Source organism: Hyperolius riggenbachi, chromosome 11 (genome assembly GCF_040937935.1).
Source record: "Hyperolius riggenbachi isolate aHypRig1 chromosome 11, aHypRig1.pri, whole genome shotgun sequence".
Lineage (NCBI taxonomy): Eukaryota > Metazoa > Chordata > Amphibia > Anura > Hyperoliidae > Hyperolius > Hyperolius riggenbachi.
In genome coordinates this window covers 6,062,230-6,074,280 of record NC_090656.1, presented here as the reverse complement: position 1 = coordinate 6,074,280, position 12,051 = coordinate 6,062,230, and the positions used below count along the sequence as shown (strand labels likewise).

General features: G+C 48.9%; 2 protein-coding genes across 5 annotated transcripts in view; one reads left to right on the top strand and one right to left on the bottom strand.

Annotated features, from left to right (window-relative positions):
- The window catches only part of ACSF3 (acyl-CoA synthetase family member 3), an 86,004-nt gene extending 75,806 nt beyond the window's left edge, over positions 1-10,198 (bottom strand). For 2 of the 3 annotated variants that reach the window (XM_068260402.1, XM_068260404.1), the window contains exons 1-3: positions 10,153-10,198; positions 1,713-2,786; positions 597-752 (exon numbers count right to left, since the gene is read on the bottom strand). In XM_068260402.1, coding sequence (XP_068116503.1) covers positions 597-752; positions 1,713-2,369 — 813 coding nt within the window. In that variant the 5' untranslated portion in view covers positions 2,370-2,786; positions 10,153-10,198. Of the gene's footprint in view, positions 1-596; positions 753-1,712; positions 2,787-9,680; positions 9,699-10,152 lie in introns of those variants that run through there. The other variant, XM_068260403.1, reaches the window with a different exon arrangement.
- A 26-nt stretch (positions 10,199-10,224) lies between these two features.
- LOC137538314 (protein CBFA2T3-like) overlaps positions 10,225-12,051 on the top strand; it is a 386,498-nt gene continuing 384,671 nt past the window's right edge. For both annotated transcript variants that reach the window (XM_068260399.1, XM_068260400.1), the window contains exon 1: positions 10,225-10,353. In XM_068260399.1, coding sequence (XP_068116500.1) covers positions 10,307-10,353 — 47 coding nt within the window. In that variant the 5' untranslated portion in view covers positions 10,225-10,306. The remainder of the gene's footprint in view (positions 10,354-12,051) is intronic.

Here is a 12,051-nt window from a genome sequence, read left to right as displayed (position 1 = left end):
AGCTGTCTCTTGGCTGTTTGTGTGCTTCAGAAAACAGCACTGTATTTAACTCAGTGGGTTGAATCCCTCAGAGAAGCGTTTTTTTTGCATTTTTTAGATAACAACTGAAGCTTTTTAACTCTTCCTGTCCTGGAAAACAAAATGAGACTCTTTTCTTTGCGGCTAATGTTCTATTTCTTAGCTGCACTACACATACAATTCATCATAAGTTTATTTTCCCTTTAGGTTTGCTTAAAGTATATCAGAGACCAGATAATATAAAGTTTTATACATACCCAGGGCTTCCTCCAGCCCCATCCGCACAGAGAGATACGTAGAGGGCGCACTTCTCTTGCTCAGACTGGCCACGACTGGCGAAAGTTACGGGACCCAGTACCAGCGATACAGAAGGCTGAGGATGGCAGCGGCGTGGGAGCGATCCGTGCAAATGGGGCTGGAGGAAGCCCCAGGTATCTATAAAACGTTTATGTTATCTGGTCTCTGGTTTCCTTTAAAGTTGCTGCCAAATCTCTAAAGGCTCCCGTCTGTGTTTCAGCATTTGAGAATTTTAGTCAATACAGAGCTGTATAGAAATGTGCACAAGACACAAGGCTTACCTTCTTTGGGCAGAACTCCGGAAGCATGACGCACGTGGCCCCCACCCACAGAGGACACAGCAGCTTGTTAACCACGCCATGAACATGGTGAAGAGGCAGCACATGCAGAATGCGATCCGACTTAGTCCAGCCCCACTCCGTCACCAGGGCACTTATCTGCACAAACAGCAGAAGAAGCTGATTAAACAGTCATTCCCTTTTAAAGCCTTACAATAAACGTATATGGGTGCGGCACTAGACTTTTTATGTACACATGGGAGGGCTATGAGATCAGGGATTGGGACTGATTCCGCATTGTTACATTTATAATTACACTTATCTCTTGTTTTCACACTATAAAACCAGCGTTAGCGATGCGTCCCATCCATCACACCGCATTGCCAAAAACAGGCCTTCAGGGAACACTGCGGTATTGCGCGCAGTACTGTAGAGTGGGTACAAAAATCATCCGACTCCTCATTTTATGAAACCACCGACTCCAACTCCAGGTACCCAAAACTGCCCTGACTCCGACTCCTCGACTCCCCGATTGCGCGGTGTTCCCTGTCTCACCATCGGCCAAGCAGGAAGTGACGAAGAGTAGCAGGAAGTGACGCGCACTCGCCGTCACTTCCTGCTTTGGGTATGCGGAAGCGTATTGTTAAAATAAGATTCTGCGCATGCGTGCCGCGACGTTGTGAAGCCAACGTGTTTAAAGAAACACGCGTCGCCATAGACTAACATGACTTCCGCAGTGGTAACTGGACCTGCGTCGGGGATGCGGCGTAAACGTCACTTCCGTCGTGCCATAAAGTGGCAGTATGAAAGTCTCCATAGACTTTTATTGCCTGGCGGTGGGGTGCGGTAAAAATACAGCACCGCCCAGGTGTGAAGTGTCACTAGAGCAATTGCTCTAATGCCTGGTACACACCATGCAATTTCCCACCAGTTACACAGGTTGAATTGATTATTTCCGACAGGTCCGAACTGATTTTTGATCGATTTTCCGATCACTTATTTACAAAAATGATTAGGAAAACAATACAAAATCAAAACTGTCGGATTAAATCGATTCGACCCGTTGATCTGTCGGGAAATTGCATGGTGTGTAGCAGGCATTATAGCTGCTGCTCTTACCATAGAGTTTATATTCCGGTGCGTGCTTAGCACCCCCTTTGGTCGTCCTGTAGTCCCGCTGGTGTATACAATCATCGCTCCCCTCTCTGTCCAGTCCAGTCCAAATTCAGGGGCATCCTCCTCCTCCTCCCCCGCTTCTCCTGTATTCCCGCATTCTGGTACAATCAGCTTTGCGATGCCCAACTTCTCAGCTAGAGGTGTGACGACATCCGCGTACCCGGCCTCTGCCAGCACCAGAGCACTCTGGGAGTCCTGCACAATGTAGTCCAGCTCGGAGGGGGGGTGATTCTTGTAAAGAGGGACGGCAATGCTGCCACTCATCCAAGCTGCCCATTGGCACACCACATAGGAGGAGTCATTAGGGCACAGAAAGGAGACGCGTTCCGGGCAGGCGTCATTCCGCGGCCTGCCCAACACATCGGTTATCTTCCTGGACAAGGCACAACTTCTGACATACAGATCCTGGTAACTGTGCTGCCCAAACTGGTCAACCAAAGCTATTCTGTTGCCGTATGTGGGTGCCTTAGAAAAGACTGGCGCCCAGGAGTGGGCGTGGCTTGGCACAGATGTATGTAGGGAGCAGGAAGGCGCATGAAGCAGACGCAGCCGTAGGCGGTATATTAAGAGACGGCAACCGGCAGCCATCGTCCTGCTCATTACCACGACATACGGAAGATCTGAGGGTCGGAGCGCCAATTCTTAAAAGCAAGTTCATCTCATCCATAAATAATGACCCTGTTCCATTCAGATGGGCGAATCCTGTTCCATTCAGATGGGCGGATCCTGTTCCGTTCAGATGGGCGGATCCTGTTCCGTTTAGGAGGGCGGATCCTGTTCCGTTCAGGAGGGCGGATCCTGTTCAGTTCAGGAGGGCGGATCCTGTTCCGTTCAGGTGGGCGGATCCTGTTCCGTTCAGGAGGGCGGATCCTGTTCCGTTCAGGAGGGCGGATCCTGTTCCGTTCAGGAGGGCGGATCCTGTTCCGTTCAGGAGGGCGGATCCTGTTCCGTTCAGGTGGGCGGATCCTGTTCAGTTCAGGAGGGCGGATCCTGTTCCATTCAGGTGGGCGGATCCATCTAAGACGCAAACACAAAAGCCAAGAATTACTTTATAGTACAATAATTCCAATATAATAATGTTCAAAGAGTATCTTAAAAGGACAAAAAAAACTGATTTGTAACTACGAAAAGCACTTCCCCCACTATCCAAAAAAACAGATTATTACTATTATTTAGTATTTATATAACGCCAAGCCATCAACATCTTCTACAGCGTTGTACAGAGTACATTGTCTTGTCACTAACTGTCCCTCAGAGGGGCTCACAATCTAATCCCTACCATAGTCCTATGTCTATGTATGTATCGTGTAGTGTCTGTATCGTAGTCTAGGGACAATTTAGAGGTAAGTCAATTAACTTATCTGTATGTTTTTGGGACGTGGGAGGAAACCGGAGTGCCCGGAGGAAACCCACACAGAGAACACACAAACTCCATGCAGATAGTGCCCTAGCTGGGATTTGAATTGGGGTCCCACTGCTGCAAGGCATGAGCGCTAATCACTACTTCACCGTGCTGCCCAACAGATTATTATTATTGATTTATAAAGCGCCAAAATATTCAGTGGCGCTGTACAAAGTAGGAAACAAACATGGAGTACATAAAAATACAGACAATTGCATATGGGAAACATAGACACTGGTACATAATACAGATTTCGTAGACAGTAATTACAGTGACAAATGTAACATAATGAACAAAATGTATAGCAAATACCAAAACACAAAAGGGGGAGAGAGCCCTGCCCTTGTGAGCTTACAATCTAAAGGAATAATAACCATACCTAGAGGCAGTGTGTTTTTAGTGTATCTAGTAAGGAGCTCACCTTGGCCAGATGTTGATTGGGAAATGGCCTAAGTTAGAGTGTATGCTTGTCAGAAAATGTTACTGTAGTTTTGAGGGAGAGCTTAAAGAGAACCAGAGACTAAGCACCCTCATGTATTTTACCATATATATCAGTGGGAACACCTACTCTGCTCTCTGTTTCATCCTTCACTGCTCAGCCTGCTTGTTAACAGCCCTGATAAAATCCCAGACTGAGCACTCAGTCTGGCTTTGCTCAGCAATCATTATAGCTGAGTCTGTCTTCTCTGATGTCTTTTCAAGCCCAAGCCTGCCCCCTTGTGGCTCTGCTACAATGACTCAGCTATAATGATTCCTGAGCAAAGCCAGACTGAATGCTCAGTCTGGAATTTTATCAGGGCTGATTAGAAGCTACTGAGCAGTGAAGAATGAAACAGAAAGCAGGGTAGGTTGTTTTCACTAATGTTCCCACTGATATACAGTGGCTTGCAAAAGTATTCGGCCCCCTTGAAGTTTTCCACATTTTGTCATATTACTGCCACAAACATGAATCAATTTTATTGGAATTCCACGTGAAAGACCAATACAAAGTGGTGTACACATGAGAAGTGGATCGAAAATCATACATCATTCCAAAGATTTTTTACAAATAAATAACTGCAAAGTGGGGTGTGCGTAATTATTCAGCCCCCTGAGTCAATACTTTGTAGAACCACCTTTTACTGCAATTACAGCTGCCAGTCTTTTAGGGTATGTCTCTACCAGCTTTGCACATCTACAGACTGAAATCCTTGCCCATTCTTCTTTGCAAAACAGCTCTAGCTCAGTCAGATTAGATGGACAGCGTTTGTGAACAAAAGTTTTCAGATCTTGCCACAGATTCTTGATTGGATTTAGATCTGGACTTTGACTGGGCCATTCTAACACATAGATATGTTTTGTTTTTAACCATTCCATTGTTGCCCTGGCTTTATGTTTAGGGTCTTTGTCCTGCTGGAAGGTGAACCTCTGTCCCAGTCTTAAAGAGAGTCTGAAGCGAGAATAAATCTTGCTTCAGACCTCATAGTCAGCAGGGGCATGTGTGCCCCTGCTAAAACGCCGCTATCCCGCGGCTAAACGGGGGTCCCTTACCCCCCGAAATCCCCTCCGAGCAGCGCATCCCCTCTTCCGGATTGAGGCAGGGCTAACCGCCGCAGCCCTGCCTCTTGCGCGTCTGTCAGTGCGTATCTCCGCCTCTCCCCCGCCCCTCTCAGTCTTCCTACGCTGAGAGGGGCAGGGGAGAGGCGGCGATGCGCGCTGATAGACGGCGCTGAGAGGCAGGGCTGCAGCCGTTAGCCCTGCCTCAAGAGCAGCAAAATCTACGACCAAGTTGGTCGTAGATTTTGCAGAGGGGGGGGGGGGGGTGGGGGTTTGGGGGTCAGGGACCCTCGTTTAGCCGCGCGATAGCGGCGTTTTACCAGGGGCACACATGCCCCTGCTGACTATGAGACAGGCGAGATTTATTCTCGCTTCAGTGTCTCTTTAAGTCTTTTGCAGACTCCAAGAGGTTTTCTTCCAAGTTTGCCCTGTATTTGGCTCCATCCATCTTCCCATCAACTTTGACCAGCTTCCCTGTCCCTGCTGAAGAGAAGCAACGCCAGAGCATGATGCTGCCACCACCATATTTGACAGTGGGGATGGTGTGTTCAGAGTGATGTGCAGTGTTAGTTTTCTGCCACACATAGAGTTTTGCATTTTGGCCAAAAAGTTCCATTTTGGTTTCATCTGACCAGAGCACCTTCTTCCACATGGTTGCTGTGTCCCCCACATGGCTTGTGGCAAACTGCAAATGGGACTTCTTATGCTTTCTGTTAACAATGGCTTTCTTCTTGCCACTCTTCCATAAAGGCCAACTTTGTACAGTGCATGACTAATAGTTGTCCTATGGACAGAGTCTCCCACCTGAGCTGTAGATCTCTGCAGCTCGTCCAGAGTCACCATGGGCCTCTTGACTGCATTTCTGATCAGTGCTCTCCTTGTTTGGCCTGTGAGTTTAAGTGGACGGCCTTGTCTTGGTAGGTTTACAGTTGTGCCATACTCCTTCCATTTCTGAATGATCGCTTGAACAGTGCTCCGTGGGATGTTCAAGGCTTTGGAAATCTTTTTGCAGCCTAATCCTGCTTTAAGCCTCATCTACACGCAGCGATCCAGCGGCTCGATTAGCCGCCGGATCGCCTCTTCCGCATCCCCGCGCGTACCCGCTCGCCGCGCGTGCGTCGGATTCGATCCTCCCTCGTCCCCGCCCGGCGCCGCTTATCTTCCGCTCGATTCCCTGCCATTGTCCCCTCGTGGGGAACGAGCAGGGAATTGGCATCAGCGGCTCGATTGATAAGTAACATCGCAGTGTGTAGATCCAGCATTAAATTTCTCAATAACTTGATCCCTGACCTGTCTGGTGTGTTCTTTGGACTTCATGGTGTTGTTGCTCCCAATATTCTCTTAGACAAAATCTGAGGCCCTCACAGAGCAGCTGTATTTGTACTGACATTAGATTGCACACAGGTGCACTCTATTTAGTCATTAGCACTCATCAGGCAATGTCTATAGGCAACTGACTGCACTCAGATCAGAGGGGGCCGAATAATTATGCACACACCACTTTGCAGTTATTTATTTGTAAAAAATGTTTGGAATCATGTATGATTTTCGTTCCACTTCTCACGTGTACACCACTTTGTGTTGGTCTTTCATGTGGAATTCCAATAAAATTGATTCATGTTTGTGGCAGTAATGGGACAAAATGCGGAAAACTTCAAGGAGGCCGAATACTTTTGCAAACCACTGTATATGGTAAAATACATGAGGGTGCTTTGTCTCTGGTTCACTTTAAAGGACATCCGAGATTAGAATAAACTGATGAGAAAAACAATTGTATTTATCCCCCTTCACCTAAAAATAACTTTTTAAGATATCCTTTACTTTTATTTTATATTTAAATCTAGTTTTTAAGTTTTTACTGCTTCATTGTCTCTGCTCAATGGCCCCTTCATTGAAGTATGTCAGAGCTCAAATCTATGAACTATTGAATCTATGAATCTATTCTGCTCTCAGAAGCCATTTACTGACAGATAAGTATCTTATGACTGTAACTACTTATCAGTGAGGGTTATGCTATAGTCTGACCCGGTCCAGACCCGGACAGAAACTGTCACTTTCATACATAAAGTTTGTGGGATGTGGAAGTGCAATTGCTGTCTTCATTAACCTCCTGGGCGATAATCCCGAGCTGAGCTCGGGATATGTCGCGCAGGAGGAGTTCTCAGGCCCTGGTGGGCCGATTTGCATAATTTTTTTTTTGTTACACGCAGCTAGCACTTTGCTAGCTGCGTGTAACTTCCGATCGCCGCCGATCCGCCGTGCCGTGCAGCCCCCCCCCCTCCCCGATCCCTTGCGCAGCCTGGCCAATCAGTGCCAGGCAACGCTGAGGGGTGGATCGGAACTCCCTCTGACGTCACGACGTCCATGACGTCGGTGACGTTATCCCGCCCCGTCGCCATGGCGACCAGGGAAGCCCAGCAGGAAATCCCGTTCTGAACGGGATTTCCTGCTTACTCTGATCGCCGAAGGCGATCGAGTGGGTGGGGGGATGCCGCTGCACTGCGGCTATCATGTAGCGAGCCCTACATGAATTAAAAAATAGTGCTGCGCCACCTCCTGGGCGAGATAGTTGTATCGCCCAGAGGGTTAAAAAAAAAACGACACTTCATAACTGCAATCAGCGTTCTTCCCAGAAGGTTTTTTCCAGTCGAGTGGGGTGCGAGGGGGGATGCAGGGGCGGAACAACTCTGCCTACAGCATAGGAGGAGAATAAGGAGGCCAGCCAATTACCAACATTAGCCGGGTGGAGCGCCCAGCTAAAAGGGCCCGAGGAGAACACCGGCTATGCTGATCCACTGCTCTGTCCACACGGCACACGCTATGTGAAACTCATCCGGTAATGCCTCTGCCAAAAAGCCAGTGAGTTTACTGCAGCCCCCAGCAATCTGCCAGAGCATTGTTCATCCCACTTACTCCACCCGCCACTAACATGCCGCAGCCCCAAAAATAGGAGCAGAGCCTACAAGCTCACAACTTGAACCAGTGTGCCTGCGCAGAACCCTCCCAGCCACGGGAGCACTCGCGCAGAAGATGCCGACCTGGCGAGGTTGGCATCTGCAACGGAGGGGACCCCGGGACACTGGAGCTGCGGCAAAGGATAGATTGGCTGCCAGGGGCAGGAGAAAGCCCCAGGTAAATCTTTTAAGGGTATTGATTAAAAAAAAAAAAAAAAAAAAAATAAAAGTGAGATGGGCACACTAAAAGATTGTATACTTACCCAGGGCTTCCTCCAGCCCTATAAGCACCAATGCGTCCCTCGCCCTCCTCCCGAGTGCCTCCGTTCAACCGCAATCAGTCCCGGCAATCTAACTCAGTCGGGCCAGTCGGCTCTTCTATACATGCGCACTGGGACTGCTACCAGGTGAACGGAGGTACTCGGGAGGACAGTGAGGGACGCATCGGTGCTCATGGGCGCAGCTGGCGCCACCATAGGCCGTAATAGGAATTACGACTATAGCAGCACACAGTGCATAATTTGAGCACCGTCAACAGATGGAGCACAAATTACAACATTATTAAAACATTAAAACAATATTAAAAATACTGGAATTCAGCCGCCGTCAATAGCGGGAAGCCGAATTACATCATTCTCCCACTATCCATGCTGGCCTGGAGGTGGAATAGCAATAACCGCTGCCGGGACTTGTGCAGAAGCAGGGTAAGCCATATATCGGCTTTATCCTGCACCCAAATCTCCCGGTGGCTGAATAATAGGTACGCACCTCAGGTAAGTATAAAATATTTTAGTGTTCCCATCTCAGGTACACTTTCAGGTCCATACACATGCTAGATAAAAGTCGGCGCACACATGTGCAATGTCACTCAAGCAACATGTCCAGGAAACAATGTTGTCCACACACAGTGTTATTCCAAATTATTATGTCATCCAAAAACTGCACATGCAAAAGGAAAGTGACATTTCACATGGCATGCACGCATGCTCTGCCACTATAGTATTTTAATATATTTTTCTCTCTGGGGACTCAAAGTGCTGTGACCCTGCGTTATGCAGTCTCAAAGGCTCGGGAAAAGGTCATCGGAAGAACTCATAAACATCAGCCAACTGCACGATATCTGCGCAATAGTCATCTGAGTTGAGCTGTCAGTTGGAATGGACATAATATCCAATATCAGTTGCGTGTTGTTCTCATTTAGCTACATTTTTTACAATTGTCTCCTGAAACTGTAAAATGTGTCCTTCAGATGTTTCAGGGCCCTTTTACACTGAGGCAGTGCAGTGCGGCATTTTCGTCGCTGCCTACCGTAGGGCGCGCATATTTACCTTTATGTGTAGCTCCTGCGACAACATGCGGCACACCAGAAGTCATGTAAGTCTATGGCGACGCATTTGTTAAAAAGGCTGCCGCAAGTTTTACACATCACGCATGCATGGAAGCGTATTTTAGCAATACCCTTCCGCGCACGCAATCACTTTAACCACAGGGAGTGTTCTTTTCTGCTTGGCCAGCTGCCAGACGAGTATTACCAAATGCGGTAATCCCCAAAGGCCTGTTTTTGGCAGTGCGGTGTGGTTCCCCGCTTATGCCAATCCACAGTCTGAAACCAGTGTGATAAAAGATATTGCAACTTATAATATTTTACAACTTGCCATACAACGCATGCGCACTGTGCTTAACTGCCTTCTTTCACTTTTTCCAGCTGTCATTTGAACTACCGGTGTTTAGTTCCCTCCAGGGAGGATATTAGTTGCCCGCCAAGGTAGGGGGGGGGGAACTTATTACTTTCCTCCGTGGGGGGTTATTAGTTGCCCACCCGGGTGCGGGGGGGGGGGGGGGGGTACTACTTCCCTCCAGGGGGTTATTAGTTGCCCTGTAGAGTAGGGTTCTGTGTGAGAATGTGATTAGGTTGGGTTGCATTTTCTGATACAAATTGCCTAAAGTCAGTAGTTAGGTTGCACTTTCTGATAGCTATGCCTATGGATTCTTGCACCCAGTTGCAAATATACTACTTACTACTTCTGTGGGTTTGGTGCTTGTCTCATGTCTGATCATCTAACCAGCCATCAACTCTAAAATAATAGAGGATAGAAAAATAAATGGTTTTATTAAAGAAACCCATAGGGATCTCAGATCCAGAAATAAGCACAAATCTCTTCAATAAGGACACAGACAGCAGTAAAATCCCAAATGGAGTTGTATCACTTTTCACACTATCCAAGACTGCTGTGTGTAGAGTGGACACAAAAAGCCTCTAAAGCGAGCACCATGTGAAGCTAATGTAGAAGAAGAGGTCACTGAGGGAAGCCAGGGACCTTTCCAAGGACAGCTGCCCAGCAATGGACGCCAGGGACAGCAGTGCCGCCTTGGCCATGTCTCCCAGTTCCCCGGCTGCGGTAGAATCGCGCTGTGTTGTGAGGTACAGAATAAGGTGAAGACCACAGAGCAATACAGAAGACAACAGCGTGACTATCTCCTCAGCACTCACCTCCTGCTTATCACTGGGGGAAGGTGCAGCCGCTGCACGCGTCCCCGGAAACAGGAAGTGGCGCTGATGGTTCCCGCTGCAGCAGCTGCGCACGTATTACAGTGTCAGTGAGAGAGGAGGGAGGAATGTTATAGTTCAGAATTCCCTTCATGCCATGGGACCCCCTTATCGTTCAGCGGCTCAGAGCCAGCGATGGGTGAGGTGGGAACCTGTTCCTCACGTGTATTATTCAGTGTTTTACCTGTATAGTGATATAGTAAACTTCTGACTATAGTAAATTCAGTCCTCAGGTCCCAGCAACTGTGCATGGATAAATATACAATGTATGACCTATTCTGATATTGTAAACTACTTTTCCTGGTCCCTTGGAGTTTACTATGAAGGGATTCTACTGTATATAGAGTAAGACCACTTTTGTGGCAGAAAGTCTCCATTGCCAGCAGAGTCTGGTGTCCAGGGACTATGCCACCATTACCAGCTGTGTCTGGTGTCCAGGGACTATGCCACCATTGCCAGTCTGGTGTCCAGGGACTATGCCACCATTACCAGCTGTGTCTGGTGTCCAGGGACTATGCCAACATTGCCAGCAGTGTCTGGTGTCCAGGGACTATGCCACCATTGCCAGCAGTGTCTGGTGTCCAGGGACTATGCCACCATTACCAGCTGTGTCTGGTGTCCAGGGACTATGCCACCATTACCAGCTGTGTCTGGTGTCCAGGGACTATGCCACCATTGCCAGTCTGGTGTCCAGGGACTATGCCACCATTGCCAGTCTGGTGTCCAGGGACTATGCCACCATTACCAGCTGTGTCTGGTGTCCAGGGACTATGCCACCATTACCAGCTGTGTCTGGTGTCCAGGGACTATGCCACCATTACCAGCAGTGTCTGGTGTCCAGGGACTATGCCACCATTACCAGCTGTGTCTGGTGTCCAGGGACTATGCCACCATTACCAGCAGTGTCTGGTGTCCAGGGACTATGCCACCATTGCCAGTCTGGTGTCCAGGGACTATGCCACCATTACCAGTCTGGTGTCCAGGGACTATGCCACCATTGCCAGTCTGGTGTCCAGGGACTATGCCACCATTACCAGCTGTGTCTGGTGTCCAGGGACTATGCCACCATTACCAGCTGTGTCTGGTGTCCAGGGACTATGCCACCATTGCCAGTCTGGTGTCCAGGGACTATGCCACCATTACCAGCTGTGTCTGGTGTCCAGGGACTATGCCAACATTGCCAGCAGTGTCTGGTGTCCAGGGACTATGCCACCATTGCCAGCAGTGTCTGGTGTCCAGGGACTATGCCACCATTACCAGCTGTGTCTGGTGTCCAGGGACTATGCCACCATTGCCAGTCTGGTGTCCAGGGACTATGCCACCATTGCCAGTCTGGTGTCCAGGGACTATGCCACCATTACCAGCTGTGTCTGGTGTCCAGGGACTATGCCACCATTACCAGCTGTGTCTGGTGTCCAGGGACTATGCCACCATTACCAGCAGTGTCTGGTGTCCAGGGACTATGCCACCATTACCAGCAGTGTCTGGTGTCCAGGGACTATGCCACCATTGCCAGTCTGGTGTCCAGGGACTATGCCACCATTACCAGCTGAGTCTGGTGTCCAGGGACTATGCCACCATTGCCAGCTGTGTCTGGTGTCCAGGGACTATGCCACCATTACCAGCTGAGTCTGGTGTCCAGGGACTATGCCACCATTGCCAGCAGTGTCTGGTGTCCAGGGACTATGCCACCATTGCCAGCAGTGTCTGGTGTCCAGGGACTATGCCACCATTACCTGCTGAGTCTGCTGTCCAGGGAATATGCCACCATTGGCAGCTGAGTCTGGTGTCCAGGGACTATGCCACCATTACCAGCAGTGTCTGGTGTCCAGGGACTATGCC